The 20,597-nt window shown below is 48.2% G+C and overlaps 6 protein-coding genes across 6 annotated transcripts; 3 read left to right on the top strand and 3 right to left on the bottom strand.

Annotated features, from left to right (window-relative positions):
- Window positions 1–3,132: 3,132 nt before the first annotated feature.
- On the bottom strand, window positions 3,133–4,488 carry LTR64_001358 (uncharacterized protein; the record flags this gene model as incomplete). Its single annotated transcript, XM_064895739.1, has 1 exon — window positions 3,133–4,488. One exon carries the CDS (start codon window positions 4,486–4,488, stop codon window positions 3,133–3,135), a length of 1,356 nt encoding a protein of 451 aa, XP_064758426.1.
- Window positions 4,489–5,814: 1,326 nt separating this feature from the next.
- LTR64_001357 (uncharacterized protein) lies at window positions 5,815–6,881 on the bottom strand (the record flags this gene model as incomplete). The annotated part of the gene is made up of 2 exons (XM_064895738.1): window positions 5,815–6,747; window positions 6,795–6,881. The coding sequence occupies 2 exons, from the start codon at window positions 6,879–6,881 to the stop codon at window positions 5,815–5,817; spliced, it is 1,020 nt and encodes a 339-aa protein (XP_064758425.1).
- Window positions 6,882–9,350: 2,469 nt separating this feature from the next.
- Window positions 9,351–11,344, top strand: LTR64_001356 (uncharacterized protein; the record flags this gene model as incomplete). Its single annotated transcript, XM_064895737.1, has 2 exons — window positions 9,351–9,386; window positions 9,440–11,344. The coding sequence occupies 2 exons, from the start codon at window positions 9,351–9,353 to the stop codon at window positions 11,342–11,344; spliced, it is 1,941 nt and encodes a 646-aa protein (XP_064758424.1).
- Window positions 11,345–12,175: 831 nt separating this feature from the next.
- Window positions 12,176–13,438, bottom strand: LTR64_001355 (uncharacterized protein; the record flags this gene model as incomplete). Its single annotated transcript, XM_064895736.1, has 1 exon — window positions 12,176–13,438. The coding sequence occupies one exon, from the start codon at window positions 13,436–13,438 to the stop codon at window positions 12,176–12,178; it is 1,263 nt and encodes a 420-aa protein (XP_064758423.1).
- A 1,961-nt stretch (window positions 13,439–15,399) lies between these two features.
- NOP9 (Nucleolar protein 9) lies at window positions 15,400–17,412 on the top strand (the record flags this gene model as incomplete). Its single annotated transcript, XM_064895735.1, has 1 exon — window positions 15,400–17,412. The coding sequence occupies one exon, from the start codon at window positions 15,400–15,402 to the stop codon at window positions 17,410–17,412; it is 2,013 nt and encodes a 670-aa protein (XP_064758422.1).
- Window positions 17,413–17,689: 277 nt separating this feature from the next.
- Window positions 17,690–19,450, top strand: GAD2 (Glutamate decarboxylase 2; the record flags this gene model as incomplete). The annotated part of the gene is made up of 2 exons (XM_064895734.1): window positions 17,690–18,252; window positions 18,316–19,450. The coding sequence occupies 2 exons, from the start codon at window positions 17,690–17,692 to the stop codon at window positions 19,448–19,450; spliced, it is 1,698 nt and encodes a 565-aa protein (XP_064758421.1).
- Window positions 19,451–20,597: the final 1,147 nt, after the last annotated feature.

The raw sequence follows: 20,597 nt of genomic DNA, 5'->3' as shown, positions 1-20,597 counted from the left end.
CTTAACTACTCGATCATGCTCAAACGGCTTGATGGTAACGTGATCGCCACCTCGATGTTGGACAGACCAAACAACGATGCAAATACCACAAACAATACGTATAGAGGACAAGCAACTAGAGATTCAGACAGGGAGATTGGTCTATCTCTCAAGAAACTGTCGGAGTCTTTGACAATCAGATGATATACGAGTATGTGTTAGGATTCGAGCACGGACGACCATGCTCGACAGACTTGTTGAAGCAGGAAAGACGCCGATATAGGTTACGCAAGACTCTGCAGGTATACTCGCACGGGCTGCTGGTCATTTCACTTGTCGCTCGAGCATGCCGCCAGCTGCGATGCCGTTTGGAGCAGAGCGCTATCGGTCCATGCAAAACGAAGGAGACACGTGATGATGCGGCAGCCAACGAGCACCACATACGTATTATCATCTAGACAGTTCTCATTCATCTCTACCACTAGCAATAATCCACTGAAATAGGCAGTCATTGTACCATACGCGGAAGCATCCCGTGTTCAAATGAAAGCCACTGCCGTATTGGTGAGAGTATTTACTCATCGATCCACAATTCGAGCGACTGCAAAGCAAAAGAATATGTTGTCCAAACTGCAGCCAGCAAATCGAGTAATTGGCATCGTCCTTTCGAGCTTTGTTCTACCTCCAGGAATCGAGTGGAGTCTGGGCGACACTGACATAGCTAACAGTATCTGTGTGAGCCATATCAGGTACGGAGGCGAGGTAGAAGGCGCAGCCTTGCCAATACATCCAGGATCGCTTGTCTCTCGTCGAATGCGAACTCATGTCTTTCTGAGCCTAAGTACCAGATATCCACTTACTGATTTCCAGTCTCTTCTAGGACCGTTAACATTATTCTAGGCTTTGCAGATGCCGTTGAACGTGACGAACTCTCTATACATAGAGTAAGAAGCCAGAGCTTACGAAAGACTCAGCACATGGTCTGGACACTCTCAAAATCATTGATGGGCGAGATCGACAGTTCCTAGCATGGCCACTAATCTGCACATCCGATTGACGTGTGTCAGAATCTGTGAATTTTTCACGTGTCATGTTTGCAAACACACAGAATTCACATGGTTAGCATCATGCGCGTTACGATACGCAGCTTCGTGAGTGCTGCGAAGGCTTTGTTATACTATCATATAACCTCTACCACGTCGACGCCACCTTTCACAAGAACGAGGATGCAGGAAGGAGGTGCACTTTGTCGTCACGAGCAGTTACTAAACTTATGTCCTGGATTTCCAGACAATGACTACTGACTGCCACATACACAGATGTCGTCACAATCACGTTTCAGAAGATCTGATTGTTGCAGGTTCTCTGAGCATGAGCCACCAAAAGCGCCAACTCCAGCTCGACTCACCTTTATTATCGGTTTGCAACAAACGAACAAAGAGTTTCAAGACTGCAGGACAGTCTTCATTGAATCTCATACTCTTCCACTCTACCTCTTCCCAAGTCTCAACCCAACTGACAAATCTCGACCTATCTACTTACTACCAAAGCACGACCTTCACTCGAAATAGAAAACTACAATGTACACCATATTCGCTCTCCTACTACTGGCATCAGCCATGGCCCTGCCTAACAACCTCGGCGTCTACGCTGCCAACACACACATTAAATTCTGTGACGATTTCAGTGGACATCCAGACGACACCACTTGGGCCTGCCCTGCTAAAGACGCTTGATGCATCGACATGGAAATGGAACTTGGCAAGTGTACTGTGGTTCCGGATTGGAACGCAAAGGGCGATGCAGGATCTTGCGCTGAGGTCACAGACTGGGTCTATCCTCGTACGTGCACAATGTGGGAGGATGAACAATGTGAGAGCGACCGTAACACCCTTAAATCTTTGAAGGGCGCTAGGATTCGCATTCCCGTCATCAACCAGGATGGCACTCCTCGCACCACAATCTACCGATCAATCAAATGCTATTAGTCCAACTCAGTCCTGACCTTTACTGAAATTTTGCAGGCGGACAAGGAGGAAGTCAGGAAGGAGACACGAAAAGGTTAGTCGAAACAACATTGTGCTGATCAAGGATTGGTAACGGCATCAAAGCTGATGAGGCTCTGCTGTAGTCATGCCCGGTGGTGGACCAGCTTTGTCTCATTCAGAATAGCTGACCTCAAATTTAGCTATGTAGAGGTGCTTATATACCTGCAAACATCATCAAAAAGTCTGGTGGTCTACTGCAGCTTCAACTCTGTACCACTGCTAGATCGAATTTCCTCCCCTCGTCTCCCCTGTTCACATCACGTCTCGTCCACTGACTCCAACCGTAGCCATAGCAGTAGCGTTCAAGTTGTGAGACCTGTCCGTGCAGGTGGACTTTCATCAGAGCTTGTAGCACAATCGATCTAACACCCCCTTATCCATCATCCCTTCACTCACGCCTGTCACTTACTCGAACGCGTGTAACCCAACCCAATTCAAGCACACCCCACCGCACAAAACGTCACGAATATTTCTTCCTTCCTACATATATTTCAACAAACATATTTCCTTCCAGATGAGTCCCTGAAAAGGTCTCCATCTAAAAATGAAACCGGATTCCTCTGGAAGCGGAGCATGTGGTAAGAACGTCAAACACTCCTCCGAGCCGTGGTCATGGGTGTCCCTCCGCCAGTATATGGCCCTTCCTGAATTGAGTAGGGATGTTGGTCTGTGTAGAGTTTTTTGGCCTTTTTGCTGAGGATGCGGGCGGCGGTTCGAGACCGGTCGTGGTAGAGGATTTTTGTGGTGGGATGATGAGTGAGCTTGGTTTGTAGTGCTTCTTCGGGCGTGGATTGGATTGTCATGTTAGTGCAAGAATTTTCACGTTATGTTGCCAATGGTTCAATGATCCGCTCATCGCCTTGGATGCATCCGTACTCAATTGGAAATCCGTTTTGCAGCCACCGGTTGCTCCTGAATGAGGAGGTGGACATCATCGGAATTGACGAATCAGCCAAAGTGTTTTTGCAGGACGAGCCTATCATCGTACCGTTTATGCTCATTCACTGAGGGCAAGCGACGTCGACCTAGAATCCAATTTGTTGTCGTTGCAAGCAGGCCTCGAGCAACCACAAGACTCTTAGCCTCGCAATGATTCCAAGACACTCTAACCTGCCACATCCTCGACTTTCTTACTGCCATCGATCGTAACTTGGCCTGTCTGCCTTTCAGATTCGAAATTCGTGTCCTCCGTCTCCGTCATCCAACCCTCAGAGAAGAATTTACTTAGTGCCTCCACAGTCGTGTTTCCACCAGAAATTACAATACCTACATCCCAAGGTATACCGCTACCTTCGTCCTTCTGTTTCTCTGCAACGAATTTCCTGAATCGCTCGTTGAAGAGCACGACCGCAATCGGAACAGCAGAACTAGGCTCAATCACAACCTTGACTCTTTCCAATATCAGTTTCAGTGCCATTTTTATCTCAACTTCCGTGACGGAATATACACTCTCCAACTTCGACTTGTCAGAGATAACGCTCCATGGTATCACACCTACTGGCGTCCGTACTCCGTCAGCGATTGTGAGAGATTTGACGTGCTCGATTCGTTTGGGTGGGCTTGAAGCTAATCCTCGTTCGCCATCATTAGCTCCTTGAAAACTGGGCTCTGCACCGAACACTAGTGTGCGCTTCCCTTGTTTGTCGTCAGTGCGAGAAAACCACGTAGCTGTGCCACTAAGCAGACCACCACCACCGAGAGGCGTTAAGACTGCATCGAATCGCTCGTTACCACCCTCGATAGTGCTTCCCTCAACAGCACTGCTACATCCTTTCACACTTCCGCTACGTTTCATCGCTTGAAACTGCTCTTCCATCTCCAGCCCCGCAGTGCCCTGTCCCAACACGATATCTGGATGGTCATACGGCGGTATCAGAATTGGCCCCCCACCCCCCTTTCTCTCCTTCTCCCGCTCAATGACCTCGTTCACAACCTTCTCCCGTTCTGGGGCCGTACTACCCGAAAAAATCACCTCGACACCCTTATTGCCTTTTGTGCCGCTAATCTTGCTCTTCGTACTGATGCTCGGCATGACAATGAAGCCAGGAATTTCATACGTACTCGCAGCAAGCGCAAGGGCCTGTGCATGGTTTCCAGAACTATGAGTAATCACACCTCGCTTCCGGAGAGTGTCGAGACCTAGCTCCTCGATCAGATGTGTGACGGCACTGAACGCACCGCGAGTCTTGAATGCGCCGATGCGTTGCGTTGATTCCATCTTGAAGTACAAGTGGAATTTCGGCACTCCGTCGACGTTGCCATTGGAAGTTGAGTGGCTGTCATCAGCCCAGATGCCTGGAGGGTCGTCAGCGAGATAGGCGCGAGGATTCGGACTGCTGGCAATCTTGTCGATGGATCGTGATGTGAGGACAGGGGTGCGGTGGATGTAGGGTTTGATCCGATTATGAGTTTGTCGGATCGAGTCCGGTGTTAGGGGAAGGCATGTTGATGGCTCTGCCATTGCAGTGGTTTTGGCTATATCGAGAGGCTGTATTTCACTCCAAACCCAAGACTGATCCAAGCACTCACAGACACCTAGGAAATGTTACAAATGTACTTCGAAGGCTTTCTCGGACTTGAATCTTTCCATAACACGACCGAATCTAGCCAAGATGTGTCATAACCAGCGGATTCACCATCAGTACGTTCGTCAGCCCCATGAAATGTGCCTTTTGACCGTGCAACATTGATGCTAATGGCCTGACAACAGTGAATTTGTTCAGGCCACTTCAACCACTGTTTGGCTGTAACAGCGATAGTGGATAACAATCATTCAACAGGAATGACGAAACCCATGCTCACATCAGCATGACCGGAGAAGCTACGGCATACCACGAAGAGCAATAATGCACTTCGCGAAAATACGCGTCCTGGTCTCACGACCTGACTTACGCGGATGATTCAACTCCATCAAACAAGGTGCCCATCGGAGACCACGAATTCGATTGGATCAAAAACAAAGTCAAAGAGTTGTCTTTCCTCCTCTCAGCCTAGTCTCCATGCAGCACGCCCGAATATCGTGGAGTTTGGCGTTGATGATAAATCGCATGGCTAGCTGTAGAACGCGTGCATTTCGTGATCTTTCTAGGATGATACGAAACCTCACTTCGCTACATAGTGCGTGCAGGGACACGAGACACTTCACAATGCTGTAGAATTGGTCCTGGGTGATGCAATTCGTCGATGGCCTCATCCGTGTATTTATTACTGTGCAATTGTACAAAATGCAGCAAGTTATCGCAATTCGAGTACTGTAGGTATCTTGTTAAGATAGAAGGACCCCACTCGCAAAACCATAGCACTGGCAGCGTGAAGGCCTATGGCGCAAGTGTTCGAGCAATACTGGAGCACTTGCTATTACGTCGATGATCTCTAAATGGAATTGCACGACCAAGAGCTCGATACGGCCAGGTGGCTTACGACAGCCTTCCACTTCATTTCCATAATTGTTTTGCATTTTGATCCTATGTACTCGATCGCTACGCTGCAGACGAAGCAACAGAAAGTGCCACATTCATACTGCATGTCATTCTTTTCGCTCACTATGCACTGCTCGGTACAAATCATCAATGCTAACGCTTGCTCAAAGAAATCAAGAAATCCTTGCGCCTTCAGGCACCTTTCCATAGCTTACATATCGTCCTCCCCTTCATGTTTCGATCGACACAACAGGCATTTCGTATCTCGTAAAAGCAATAAGAGAAAAGACACCATTAGATGTAGAGAACTCTGTGTCAGTAGCAGGTTCCTAACATCAGAAGTCATTGACTTGACTGAGAGAGCTGTGTTAAATTCGTTGTCTTTCAAGCTCCTCGCCAAGTTGTAGTGCAAAGCCTTGCCTTCTTTGACCTGATGGTGAGGGTGGAAGTAGAGTGTCAAAATTCAAGCTTCGTCTAGTCGAGCGGCACGGAGTTGGGCCTAGAGCCGGAGTTTCGTAACGGGTGAACTGCGTCTGGGCAGGGGATGGTGTGACGTTGCAGAACTCAGCAAGATTGAAATTGCCAGGGGTCTGCAAGGCGCCATTGAAGAGTCCAAGGGTGCCGGGAGTTTGCATGACAGAAGAAGGTAGATTTGTATGTTGATGAGGAGGGGTAGAAGGCATGCCTTTGGTGACGCTGGAGATATGGTGTACATGCACAGCAGGAGTGCGAGGTGAGTGTGCGAGATAGAGCAGCAAATCGGCACCAGCTTGCTTTGTGCTTGCAAGGCTACGGCGGGCTGGTGGAGGGGTACGCGGAGGTGATGACGAGATGATACTACTCGACGGTTCCTGTATGGAAGGTACCATGTAGTCTTGGTCTTCATCGTCCGAAGCAGAGGGAGCATCAAACATAGGCGAGTCCTCCAACGATGGGAAGGATGAGTCTATGGTGGTGGGTCTTTCAAGCATAGGTGAAGCTTGTGTCAGTCCATTGGTCTGTCTCCAGTTGCTTTGATCTTCGAGCTTTGATGCTCCGGAGTTGGAAAAGGCACGAGCTCTTTTTCTTGATTCGGCATAGGACTGTGCAGGGATTGAATGGGTAGGATGATGTGAGGTTGTAGTGGTCGTCGAGATACCCGATGAAGAATCCGATGCATGAAGGTCGTCGGGAAAAGGTCTCTTTCTCTTTCCAAGCTTTTCTGCTAATTCTGGTTCGATTGTGCTCAAAGTGCGGTCCTGCCAGCCATTTTGAGCTTTAAAGCTTGCAAAAGCGAGGCAATCCTGAAGATTCCTGGCAACCTGAAACAGTCAGCGAACGAAGTATGAGGGCAGCCGGTCGTTTGTACCTTTGCTATTTCGATCCTCCTCATCACCTTCTCTGCCACGTGAGCGGTATGCTCTTGTTGATGCGTAGGAGCCATGTTCATGCCCATTGTGTCAAGGGAGGAGAGACTGGCTGCCAACATTGGGGCTTCGAAGAGAGTTGGAGGTATTGGAGCAGTTAGCCGCTCAGGTCAAGCAAGCAGCAACTATCCGAGACAAGTGAAAATGGTCATGAGTGAAAGACAAGGATTTCGCAAAGAGACATAGAAGATTGTCAGTGACGGAGCATGCTGTGGTAACCGAATGTGGATAACGGTATGAATTAAGGAAAGCCAGGCACGAACTGTCGGAAAATGTGGTTGTGAAGGTCAGATGGAGCTACGAATTACAGGCATAATCAAGGCCAGATCGAGGAGAGCTGTAATACCACGGCACCAAGGCGCGCACAGACAGATGTAGAACACGCTTGCTAGGTGGGCTGGGAGGAGTCAGTGTAGGCGTGAAAGACTGCAGCGCACGCCATGCCCTGGCAGCCCAGCAACGAGTGCCCGATTGGCTCCAAGCGTCACGCTTCGACGCCTTGAACGCGTTCAAAAGTAACTTAAAAGATGGTGTATCGGCCGATCAGCTTGCGGAGGTAATCTCTCGTCCGGCTTGAAGAGAAGTACGATACCAGATTGGTTTGGCTATCGCGATTTTCTTGGGAATTCGCTTATGCATTAGCTGCAGGTTTATAGATCTCCGGCTGTGAAAACCCGACTACAGAGATAATCCTGCTCACGATTTGAGAGGTGCCTATAAGGAGGTACCTGCACTTGTTGCTGCTGCCAATAATCAAAGTATGCACTTTACAGGAGAAAATTTCCATTGTTTGTCGCAAGGCCTTTCCCTGTCAAGGTTCCGTTAATGGCTCGAATAGTCCTTCGTGGGAGAGTCAATGACGAGAGAGCAAATGTTGTCCGTACCGAGAAGTACCGTCGCTGGGTTACAGTATGATTGAAGCACACTATTCTTAGTGCACTGACCTCATCAGCGTAAGTACATATCTATCTACACGGCAGTATATAACAGCTATGTCGAGCCATCGACAAATTCTAGCCTGTTCAACTTAGGAAGCACGTATAGTTCACCACACTTGCGTCTGACACTATCGGTCAAAGTTGCTGAACCAATACATTTGAGCGGATATAATCTCTGCAAGCCTAACTTGGACTGGGGAAGGAACAGTAAAGGCTTGGCAAAATATTAAGGTGTTTGCTGAGGTACTTCGTTCAGTTGACTTGCAAACATCGAAGTAGAATCTTTATTTCGGACCTTTCGGGAAAGAAAAGGTGAAATCGGATATCGGCGCGTAGATGGTCGCTGGCATCATCATCTCTACTGGTGTTCTTAGTTTTGTGTGCATGGGTATCATGAAATGTATGTCGAAATTGGATCGGATCTAAAATGGACGCCCAGATAAGGATACTCATTCACAACTATCCCCTGTCCAATACTTGCTCAGGTAGATTTGTGAACTTAGTCATCGCGTCAATCTAGTCAAACAGCCGATGTCCTTTTTCCTCCCGCTTCCTTCCTGCCAAATAGGTCTGTCGCTGAATCAGCTCCTGAAGGGGCTTAAATGTAGCTGTTGCTAACGCAGTCTCGATAGCAATGGAACACCGACGGAACGTATAGATCCGAATAGACGTCATCAGCTGGAGTGCTCAGCGCGACCATACTATGATAGTAGTTTAACTAAATCGATTCAAGTTAACTCCCGTGGTTGGCGGCTTAGTACCATGAAATCCGCAACCCAACTGCTGGAGGAACAAAGCTTGTTTGCTTCCTCAGCGGCTCAACCAATTGAAGCGAGAGCATGTGGTAGTTTTCGAGCCCAGATGCGCTTGCAAGTCGTTATCTTTCGGCGGCCAACGCGGACCTTGGTGATGCCGCTTGCAAGCCTTTCAGAGACTGCTGTAACCTGTTTCCTGCGCTTGCAGCTGAAGGTGATACTGTGGTGCTGGTTTGTCGACTACTCTGCTTCATGGAAGTGTCTGCTCTGGTCTTGTCGTGATAGAACATTACCCGTCGTCGCTTCCAGCATTACTATCGTTCTTGCAACTAATCCGCGCTCCCATATGCGCTTTCCTCAACTTCCACACTCGTTCCTGCCAAAGAGCAATTGCGCCTGTCCAAAGCACTGAGGCATTAATCTCGAGGCAACCTAGACGAAGAGCAGTTGAGGAGAGCAGCGCTTCTGGATTTCTACAACAACCTTCCAACCGCTAGACGTGCGGCTTTGAGCTGCAGGACAGCTTTGCAAAAACTATTCTCGAAGTTCACTCGTCTAATCAGTAATACTAATGGCATTTCTCAAAGACCTTCGTCGCCGTTCGAGGGCGAGCTTTCGCACCTCGGACTCGTCCAAGAATTCAAACAGTAGCGTTCCTTCTCAGAAATCTTCCTCGACTTTGAATTCCGCTTACGCAAGTTCCACACCCCCTTCGAGTCATCCCGCTACCTCTTCGCACACCAATCTACCAGGCCTCAAGACGAACGGTGTGAATGGTGTGCCGCCAGTGCCACCACGACCTAGCATGGCAGGATTACAATCGAACAGAAACAGCATGATAGTGAGCAATGGCAGACAGCTGCAACATAACACCTGCTAATCTCTTGCTCGCAGGCTATGTCTCCTTCTGGCTCTTCTAGTGTCATGAAATTGACTCAACCTACATCTCCTTTTGCGCCGAAGATCACCTCGATCTCCGATGGTTCTATAGTGCATTCAAAAATAATTGTCGTCAGTGGAGAAATTAATGAGCCGCAACTCAGGCCGATGGACGGCAATATAGCTGTACAACACGACAAGGACGGGCAAGCATTTCCATCTACCAATTGGCCCGTGTCAGACTCGTACTTCAAGGCTTTGGTCTATCTTTCCCCAGGCTGGAACAAACTGCGATTTGATTTTACTTCTCCTAAGCTGAGTTCATCCAGTAACGGTCCTCCTTCGGTGCATTCATCATATATCATGGTCAACTACCTACCTCTAAATAGTGCACCTCCGCTACAGCTAGTGGTTCTCCTAGGGAAGGACTCGCCTGGGACATTCGACGCCACCCCTTCAAGAATACAGAACGAGGGAAATGATCTGAGCATGGCTATCCGCAAGTTCCGCATGGCTGCACACCTATGGCAGGCCTTCACAGCTGAACAAATGTACAGACACAAGTTCGGACGTAGAGCTTTCAGGTTCGACGAGGAATGGCAGACTGGCACACTGTCGATCCAGGACTGGGAGACTGGCGTGCAAAAGAACGAGACAAGAGTGCATGTTGTCCGCTGCGATCGGACCGTAGCCGAGCTCAGAGACCTCAATCTTGCCCAGCAGAATAATCAAGCCTCGAAGAAGGGAGACTTGTTCAGTATTGCTGGCGATACCATTAGCAAACATTTCAATATCAAACCCGGTCAGAAACAGTATGTTGCCTGCTTGATACTTGACTCCCATTGGGACAAGCAAGCTGGGACCATTACTGCCCACGCTGCACTAGGAGGTGGAGGTGATGATCTAAAGCTTGCGATATTTGGTTCACATGCTTTGCAAAGTTACCCTTCCTGTATCGAGGAGGTTGTGCCTGCCTTTACGGATTGTACAAAGACTGATACCAGCCACGTTGCGAATGATTGCAACGAGTCTGGAAGCAGTTGGGAAGCAGCCAATATTGGCATTGGTGCACATCTACATGAAGTCGGTCATCTGCTTGGATCACCTCATCAAGAGACAGGTGTCATGCTGAGAGATTATGTTCGCCTTAATCGCACCTTTTGCATACGAGAACCTTACTCGACACGAACAAAATCTCCTGGTATGAGAGTATGCAAGCAAGAAGACGAATGTGGTTGGCATAGACTCGACATCTTGCGTTTCAGATATCATCCCTGTTTCCGGACCCCTGGCGACGAGCCGTTCAACACGACCGACAACAGCATACAATACTATGGCATTGATGGCGGTAGATTGATCGTCTTGGCTTCGACTGGCGTCGCTTTCATCGAGATTCGAATCGATGGAGCAGATCTATGCCATCATTGGACAGAATACCTGAACGCCGATCCACGTAATGCAGTACTGCCTCGACAAGTCATTATCACAGAGGCTGAGATCCGATCCAAGCTTCCTGAGGACAAAAAGAAGAGCAAGGTTTCCCTACAGATCTGGTCAGGCAGCTCTACCTCAACAGAGATCAATGATTTGGCAGAGGTCCTTTCGCAGAAGAATATCATCGTCCTGCCTCCCGTCAAGCTTGCGCCGAGTGACGGTATGATGATGAATATGGTTGGAAAGAGCTTTGGGGACAAAAGATATGGGTTTAAGAGTAAGAAGCTGGGTCATTCAAGCATGAACGGCAGCAAACCTCAAGAAATCATCCTGCAAAGCTGTATCTACCAGAACAAGTTACTGCTTTCTGTCAAAGTCTGGGCTGGCATGGCTCTGGACGGTATCGAATTCTGCTACGAGGACGGATCTTCACAGCTCTTTGGAAAGTCTGGTGGTAGTGTTTCTGAGTTTCAACTAGGCAAGTGAATAATACGGTTCTCTACGGTCGTACTGACAACCGTAGATACCAGACGAGGCGAAACCATACTAGGCTTTGCTGTTCGAGCAGGGGCTTGGGTAGATGGAATTGAATTCCTCACAAGCACAGGCCGCAGATCTGGCATGTTTGGAAACGCAAAAGGTGGCTCTGCGTAAGTCCAACCATTTCCCACCTAGTCAATGCTGACACGTTTCTAGACATACTCTGATGGCCCCTCGAGGCTATCAACTAGCCGGCCTATCCGGTTCTTGCGGTCCATGGATTGACGGTTTGCAAATCATCATCACACGATAATATTTCTGATTCCACACAAAATTTTCAACCACGAAACCTACAATATAGATACCCAGCATTTACACAGCGCGGAGTACAATGGCTTGTTGCTTATTGCCTGATGGGATGAGCAACGGCGTGCAGCACATGATTTGTTGCAGGCAGCAGGAAAAGCAAGTTTCTTATTCATAATTGCAACTTTAACGGACATATTGCAACCACTTTTCTCAAAGGGGGGACATATAACTGGCTTCATGTTGCTCAGCGCATCTGTGCGATTGCAGTGCAGGAATGAGAGTCTGAGTACGAATAGGACAGTAGGCATGTAACGAGATTATGAGCAGTAAATAGACGGCATAGATGGGAAACACCTATAATAGATATTGAGCAGTTCTAAGCATATGAGATAGAATATGAGAGATCTGGCCGCATGATATCATCGTATTCGAAGCTTTTACAGAAGCAGTGCAGCTGGCAGTGTAGAGTCTGATTCACATCCAGCAAGTATTTATTCTGTCAGCAGTATGAACTCCCCTGACCGCGTATTATTGCCTCTGCTTCTTATCCACGTTCTCCTCCCATTGCACACCCACCCATTCTTCTCTGAACACAACCTTACCCTCCGCCTCGTCACCACAATTTTTACTACAGCACCCAACAATAATGGTGCCCCATTCCATCCCCTCCTGACCATCAAGCTTCAAAGCCTCTTCATTATCCTTCTCCAATTCAAAGATCAAACACGGCACTAGCTGCATCTCAAATACCCGTGCTGCACCACAGTATCGACAATTCGGGATCCCTTTCACCGGTCCAGCCATTTTCACCTTCTGGTGCAGCTGGTGTCCCGGCAAGACGAAATGTGTCGCTACCTGATCTGCCGAGCTGTACAGTAACGGAGACCCACCGAACTCATACCGCAGTATCTGTTCAGGATTCTGAGCGAGTATCTTGGTGAAATGCGAGAAGGTCTTATCATGTGGTGATTCGTATAGATCTTTTTCTGCGGCGGCAGAGCTGGGGCCGTCGTCTTCTAGCTCTGTTATGCGGGAATTGTAGCCTGTGTTTGAGGAGGAGGATTCTGCCGTCGGTCTTGTATCGGGTTCGAGGTATTCGGCTTCGGCGTCTAGGTAGAAATGTGGTAGTGGGGGTGGAAAGGAGGAGTTTGGCGGCCAAGGATCTGAATTCGGCTGTGGTTGTGATTCTGGTTTTGAGGAGGAGATTGTAAGCTTTTGCGCGAAGGATTGAATTGGTGGTTGAGGTGATTTTGCTGCGAGATCGGACAGGTGATTGCTGTTCGTGGCAGGCTGGACTGAGAAGGGGTTCATAGGACTGGAGGAAGTTGCAAATGGATTGAGATTCTGGCTCGGAGGTGGTGAAGATGGGCTTGAGAATAGCTGATTCCCAAGGTTCGTTTGTGGCTGACTAGCATTCGCCTGCTGCTGTGGTCGCGGAGTTTGTGTCTTCCTGGGTTTCGCCTTCTTTACTTCTCTAAATGCCTTGACACTTCCATTCTTTCTCCAACATTGCTTTTTCCTGCAGCACCATACAAATAGCCTACGCTCATCATCTGGAAACTGTTGCTGGAGATCTGCTTGAAGCTGTAACAATAGCGACATGTAGTTGTTGCAAACCTTGCATTTCGCAAAGTCTGCTGAGGGTTTGACACTCCCGTCCAGCCAAGTCGGGTGACCGCCAACATGGCTGATCTCGTCGCCAGCTGGTGCTTCGGCCGCATAGCCTAGAGTTACGTTCGTCTGAACGTCAAGACTGTCGTCAGCAGATGAGTCGCTGTCGTATGAAGCCATGATCTCGGAGATGTGCAGCTCAAGCTTGTGTATGTAGCTGAAATATCGTGAAGTGATCTACTTACGAACCTCGACTTCGTGAACTTTTTGCGCAGGATTGATAAGCCCTTATCTTAGCGTCTTCTGGCTTCAGACCCACCACCGGCGCTTCGCTACGATACTCCACCGTCATGAGGAGTGAGTACTCGAGTAGAAATTGAGGCTGAAGTCTGGCAGCCTAGCAACTCACAAAGGGCGATGCTGTATATTAGAGTCTATATGTTCCATCATTGTGTCCTTAGAAGCAAACCTATAGCAATCTGAGACTCTCGTCGACTTCATTGTCGTATTTGCAGGCAGCTGTGCTTTCATGGACACGACTGCAACAACAATGCAGCCTCAAACTGAGCACGTTTCCCGATCACAAACACAATTACACGGACAAGCTAACCCCCAACTTCCACTGTCGCACAGTGTTGTGCCAGGCCATGGTCCCTATAACTATCTTCAGCTGCTGAGCAGAATCACATCTTGTGTGACATCCTTGTCCACCACAACCGAAGCAGAAATGTCAGATCACAGCTATCACGACGTACTGAATCTTCTACTTCAACAGCCTCTCGAAATCCGTCACTTAATTTTCGGCTGGCTGGAACCGAGAGACTTGTTGAACCTGCGAATGACGGATCGGACTTGGCACAACCAGGTACATGCCAGCGAGCGACCAATATGCATTGACTTCGCGGACCATCTCACAAAGCTAAATGACCTGACGAACATCCCGATCAGAGTCCACAGCTTCTCATCTTTATGTCAAATTTCAAATCGATACGTCTCGCTATGTGACTTAGCTAAAGTACTTGCAGACCAGGTTGGTGGCCGGTTGACAGTCAAGGATCGCAGCGATACTAAAGATATACTCGAACAATGGAGGCGCAAGAAGGTCAGGAGGCTCGAGAGAAAACTACTTAGGGCTCTCCTGATCTTACAACAATACCTCGACCTCTTCAAGGAAATCATTATCAAAAATGAACGTCTCCTAGAGGCGCTTCCTGACAGTGATTACATCAGCCTTCACAATATCTTTGATCTTGATCAACAACAAACTCTATCTGAGCACATGTCAGGACTTTCAGAAAATGACTTCACTGACGTGACAGCAGTCTTTGGCATATTCAAATCGATATGCAAAGCTCGCAACCTACCTTTTCATCTCAAAGTGCACACTTTTCCTTTCGCATCGGTAAGGCAGATTCTGGTTCACAAAGGTCTAGCACCTTTTGGAAAACTTCTAGCTCCGGATTGTAGTCAAACACAACAAGACACGATTTTGAGATCATTTAGTCAAGATATTGCCTCTTTACGTAGACTGCCTCGATTGGTACAGGAGAGGTTGACGCTCGGCTCCATTCACCATATTGACGGATACGCGCAAAGCAAAGAGTTGCGATTCGACATGAAAAGGAGCAGCAAACCTAGAGATGTTTTTATTAGCCATCAAGATATTTGGGATCGATCTGCGAGAGCACTGATGATGTCCAAACTTGGTCGATTTCCGGCGATTCCAGGCTATGTAAAGTGGATCTCAGAGGTGATTACTGAGGGTGAGGAAAGAGTTGAGATTCTTCCGGGCCCGTGGGATGCGATTGAGAGGTAGCGGGCTCAAATGTGATATTAGATGCACAGGGTTTCTTTCTGTCATAGCAGCTCGCCTGCTCTTGTTTCATTCTTTGACTGATACATTCTCTACTGTCCAAAAATCTCCGGATATCGAGAAAGAGCTGTTTAGGGCGTGAGCTACGGGGCTTCACATAAATTCTTACTATACCTAAAACGCGTTAGCCTGTTTGACTAGCTCAAAAAGAAAACCGCCGGATTTCTTCATGATATTTTATTCAACTTAGCATTGTGGCCTTGTTTTCCTTCACAATGATTTGAGCGACCTTAGAAGATAAAACTGTTGTAAGACGTTTCAGTTTAGCATGCCGAAAGAACTGAAGAAGCGCGGTCGTCGCGCCGAAAACCAGAGAAGGCAAGCAGAAGTACAGGAAGATTCACCAGCCAAACGAAGGAAAATCGACTACGAGCAGCAAGCATTCGCGCCAAGTGGAGGTGCAGGCGATGACTACATTCCCTTTGAGCAGGATGTGCAGGACGAGACTGGCCATTCTGAGCAGACCACCACTTTCTATGGGTTACTTACCGAGGAAGAACAAGAATATTACGCCAACGTCAATAACAAGATCATCGCCAACGATTTTGAGGACGAGTCAGACCGAAACAGGTTCATTGAAGCGGTGCATCAAGAGACGTCTGGGAAAGAGATTAAGGTCGCTTCAAGTCAGTCGTGTTCAAGGTATATGGAGAAAATTATTCGTCTATCTACGCCAAGTCAACTCAGATCGCTTTTTCAGGCATTTCAACAAGACATGGACTATCTAATTCAACATCGATTTGGCAGTCACTGTGTCGAGACACTCTTCCTACAAGCTGCAAAGTACGTTCAAGCTAAGCCTCAAGCGGAAAATGACCTTGACACGTCCTTCGAATCGTTGTTCCTAGAAGTCGAGGAAAAGCTCCGGGCTAATAGCGGTTTCCTACTTACTGAACGCTTCGCCTCTCATACTGTTAGAGTACTGTTGCTCGTTCTATCAGGCCAGCCACTCGAGGACGCATCAGCCAAAGACGTTATCGCAAGTCGCAACAAGGAGGAGCTGAAGCTTGAACACGCCCCTGATGCTGCATCTAGTGAGCCCAGGAAGGTGCCCAAAAGCTTTAAGAAAGCATTAAGAGCCTTTGTGCATTCAGCTATATCAAGCCTTGACACGAACTATCTTCGTGCTCTTGCAACTTCGCCAACGGGAAGTCCTGTCCTGCAGCTCCTGACGAGGTTAGAGCTTGTACAAAATGAAGAAGACCATGAGCAACAACAATTGTTCCTCCAAAAACTGATTCCTGATCAGGACTTCGAGCCAGAGTCTGATAGTAGCAAGTTTGTTTCTAGTCTGGTTTACGACTCCACAGGTGCTTATCTGGTACAGACGCTGGTCCGATACCTCCCTGGAAAGATGTTCAAAAAGATGTACAAAAATCTGTTCCGAGACCGTATTGGAAAACTGGCGAAGAACGAGATCGCGTCGTACGTTGCCGTAAGCATCTTCGAACGTGTCGGCAAGGACGATCTTGCACATGCGGCTGCTGCCATGGTCCCTGAGTTAGAGAATCTGGTGGAGCGAAATCGTTTGGCTGTGATAAGAAGCCTTGTTGAACGCTGTGAAGTGCGAGGTGGTGATCTCGGAGAGGTTGGAAAGGCCTTGCTAACGATATATGGCAGTGACCAAGCGGAGCTACTGCAGAAAATGCTTAAGCTTAATGGTACGGCCACTAACGGTGCAGCTGACGATGCAGCTCGGAAACAACAGAAGCACAGTCCTGATATACAGGGATCCCTGCTTGCTCAGGCCATGTTGCGTACTAGACAGCTGAGTGCTATGGTGCACGACAGCCTGCTGGCTCAAGAACAAGACGTCCTCTTGCAAATGGCCAAGAACGCAACTTCGTCTCATGTCATACAGGTTGCTCTGACATCTGATAAGTCCCCAAACAAATTTTTGCGTCAATTTGTGCCGAAGTTCTACAATATTGTATCAGATCTTGCTGTTGATCCCTCTGGTTCACATGTTGTCGACGCGCTTTGGCATGCAACCGAAGGCTCGCATTTTATGAAAGAGCGACTGGCTAGCCTTTTGCAAGCACATGAACACGGACTCAGGGACTCTAAGTATGGGAGATCAGTTTGGAAGAACTGGGCCATGGACGTATATCAGCGACGAAGGGGCGAATGGCAGGCTCTTGCCAAGAGACAAGAAAACATTGAGCAGAAAGCAGAAAGCGACAAACCAAAGAAAACAGCGATCGAGCTTGCGCGGGAGCGACACATGCACCAGCGAGGCACACAACGAAACAACGTTTCAACAGTGAAAGCTAACGGCTGAAGGATGGCTCGACATACCTTCCATTCTTACATAGTAACGCCAGCAAGATGCTCTAGTTGCGTCATCGAAAAAGTTTTTGGCTAGAGCCGAAATTGAGTCCAAGCAAATACACACACGCAAAAGCAGTCTATACATTAATATCCTGGTCAACGAGCTGTGGCTTTTGCTGCAAATAGGTATACGATTTGCTCCTGCGGCCATCAGCGTCGAGAAGTTCACGTGAATACCTTGTTGAGGTTATTGCCTGAATCAACGCAATTCGCCAGGGAACGCTACCATGTCGAATTTGTCCCTCGGTAGAGCTGAGGAGCTCGACAACTTGCTCAAGATAGCAGGTGTCGAACTTATCGACTTTGTCAACAAGGCTGATGTCGAGCGCAACCAGCATCTCGCTAGGGCCGTCGATTCGGAACGTGGACCACATTCTTGTCTGGTACATCCTCAATCCTCATCTCAACACGACCTTGAATCCAGTCTCGAAAGCTTCCTGAATATACGTGATACAGGGGCTGGCTTAGAAGGTCTACCCAAATTGATCGAAACCATTCTAGAATACAGTGTCAATACTTCGGCTCCTGGTTTCCTAGATAAGCTGTATGCAGCACCATTGCCTCCAGGTATTCTCGCGGAACTGATTCTTGGTGTTTTGAATACCAACGTGCATGTCTACCAGGTCAGTCCTGTTCTTACCCTGATCGAAAAGTACGTGGCGCGACATCTTGCACACTTGTTCGGCTTGAGAGGTCCAAGAAGTGGCGGTATCAGTGTCCAAGGAGGTTCAGCAAGTAACATGACCTCCATCGTGATCGCGCGCAATACTGTATTTCCTGAAACAAGAACGTATGGTAATAGTGCAGTAAAGGGTAGATTGATACTTTTCACATCTGCTCACGGTCACTACAGCATCGAGAAAGCTGCACAGTCATTGGGGTTCGGTAGCAGTAGTGTCATCACAGTTCCTGTGGACGAAGACGGAAGGATGCTACCTGAAGAGCTTTCAAGAATGGTTGCGGAGGCAAAGTCTAGAGGTGACTTTCCTTTCTATGTCAACGCAACTGCTGGCACAACCGTACTGGGATCCTTTGACCCGTTCGAGGAGATAGCAAACGTTGCTCGCAAGCATAATTTATGGCTTCATATAGATGGTGCTTGGGGTGGAGGGTTTGTCTTCTCAAACCGAGAGCAGATTAGAAACAGACTGCAAGGTACTGAATTAGCTGACAGTATTGCGATCAATCCGCATAAGATGCTTGGTGTTCCAATGACTTGCAGTTTTCTGCTTGGGAAGGATCTAGAGCAATTCCAGAGAGCAAATACTCTCAAAGCCGGTTATTTGTTTCACGACGAGACTGAGTCGGACAATGACATAGATAAGTTCGAAAGCCTGCTGGATGATGCCCATGACCATCGATCGTCCGAAGACGACGACCTTTGGGCATCACCATATGACTTGGCCGACTTGACACTACAGTGTGGGCGCAGAGGCGACGCTCTCAAGCTCTTCCTGTGCTGGCAGTACTATGGCACTAAAGGCTACTCTGAAATGGTGGATAATGCTTATGATGTCGCGTGCTACATGTCGAGGCTAGTCAAGGACAACAAACACTTAACACTTTTGAGTCGTGAGAAAGACCCCAGCTGTCTCCAAGTGTGCTTCTACTTTACGCCCAACGGCAGATTCACTTATGGTCTGCTCGATCAGGAAGGCATAATAAACCCGTCAGAAGGACTGCTTAACGGTACAGCAGAGATCAGACACTACTCCCAGGGGTCTCGCTCGAGAGCTCGGTTAGGAAAGCTCAATTCGAGGATGACCGCTTCCATATCCAAAGCTTTGATTCCCAGAGGCTTCATGATAGATTTCGCCCCAGCACTCGAAGGTCAAGAAGATCGTGGTATTTTCTTCAGAGTGGTGATCAACATATCGACGATTCAAGAAACAGCAAGCAGACTGATTGGCGAACTTGTCACAATTGGTACCTCGCTTGTCCGAGAGATTGAAGATCAAAGCATTGGATTGAGGAGGACGCGAGATTGAACGTAGAGCCTGACAATAAAGTATGAGCAGTTTCTCGACACGAATCAAATCACCAAATGTCTGTGAGACACCACGGCCAGTGACAATCCTCCAGTAGTATGAGGTTTCAGGCCAGACACTCCATAAAGGAGAGATCAGGTTGCCATCGGTTTATGACACTCGTTCCGGCTCAATCCACCTTATTCTCACCACTACACAAGTACGATAGTAAACGACCCTCGGTAAACATAGGGTTGAAAAGGAGTCGTACTCGTAACGATGTGTGTCCACTTGCAGATACACATAACAGACCGATTTGCGATGGTCGGAGTAACATCTAGACATTACGCGGCCAGAAAGCCAAAAATACACAAGCTACCAGTACGAACTCTAATAGCTGAACCACACTCTTTGCAGATCACCGTTCTGAGAATTGCAGAAGCCACTGTGGCTTGCTCCCATGTGGTCGCGCCACAGATAGACCCACGCTTATGCATACCCCTCCCTTGAAGTAGCGATTCATTCGTTAGACAGGATCCAACATGTTTACGTTGCTGGTCACCTGCCACATGCACAGAGACGATCTTTACCTTTGTACGCCTGTCCTTGCACCCCGCACGAAGGTGCTGTTGCGGATACTCGAAGACTGTGCATTACCGACTGGCTCGCTCAAGGGCTGTCAGGTACAGCATTTGCACACCAGGAAGCCCGGACAACATTCCAGCTCCTGTGCCACAACCGAATGCCACAGTGCTTCAGGGTCGGTTCCATAGTGTGTGTGGCGGTGCCAAAATTGCACTTGTGTTTTGCCGCGAGTTGTGCCTTTGTCGATGTCAACACCCGTCATGAACGTTATCCCTACCCCAGTGCACGATCACGACGCGTGAGGAGTTCAAGTGATTTGCTGAAATAGCCGACTTTCTTTGAGAGCAAGCTGTGCCGGTGTCGTCAATACTATGGACCCACGTCAGTATCTCCTGAACTCAGAGTGATGTGTTTGAAGTACCCTGTAGCACTATACACAAATTCTCACAGCTGATGGTAGGACGAGTGCGACACTGACAGAAGCTTCAGATGGGTCGCTAAAAAATGGTGGTCTGATGTGTGCCACGCCTGAAACAGGAAAACGCATAATTTCGGTGAGAGTTTTGGGTAGCGTCAACTACTG

The sequence above is a fragment of the Lithohypha guttulata genome (assembly GCF_036872675.1).
Source record: "Lithohypha guttulata strain CCFEE 5908 chromosome Unknown scaffold_1, whole genome shotgun sequence".
Taxonomy (NCBI): domain Eukaryota; kingdom Fungi; phylum Ascomycota; class Eurotiomycetes; order Chaetothyriales; family Trichomeriaceae; genus Lithohypha; species Lithohypha guttulata.
Note: the sequence above shows the minus strand (reverse complement) of the source record. Positions and strands in the feature narration are given on the sequence as shown.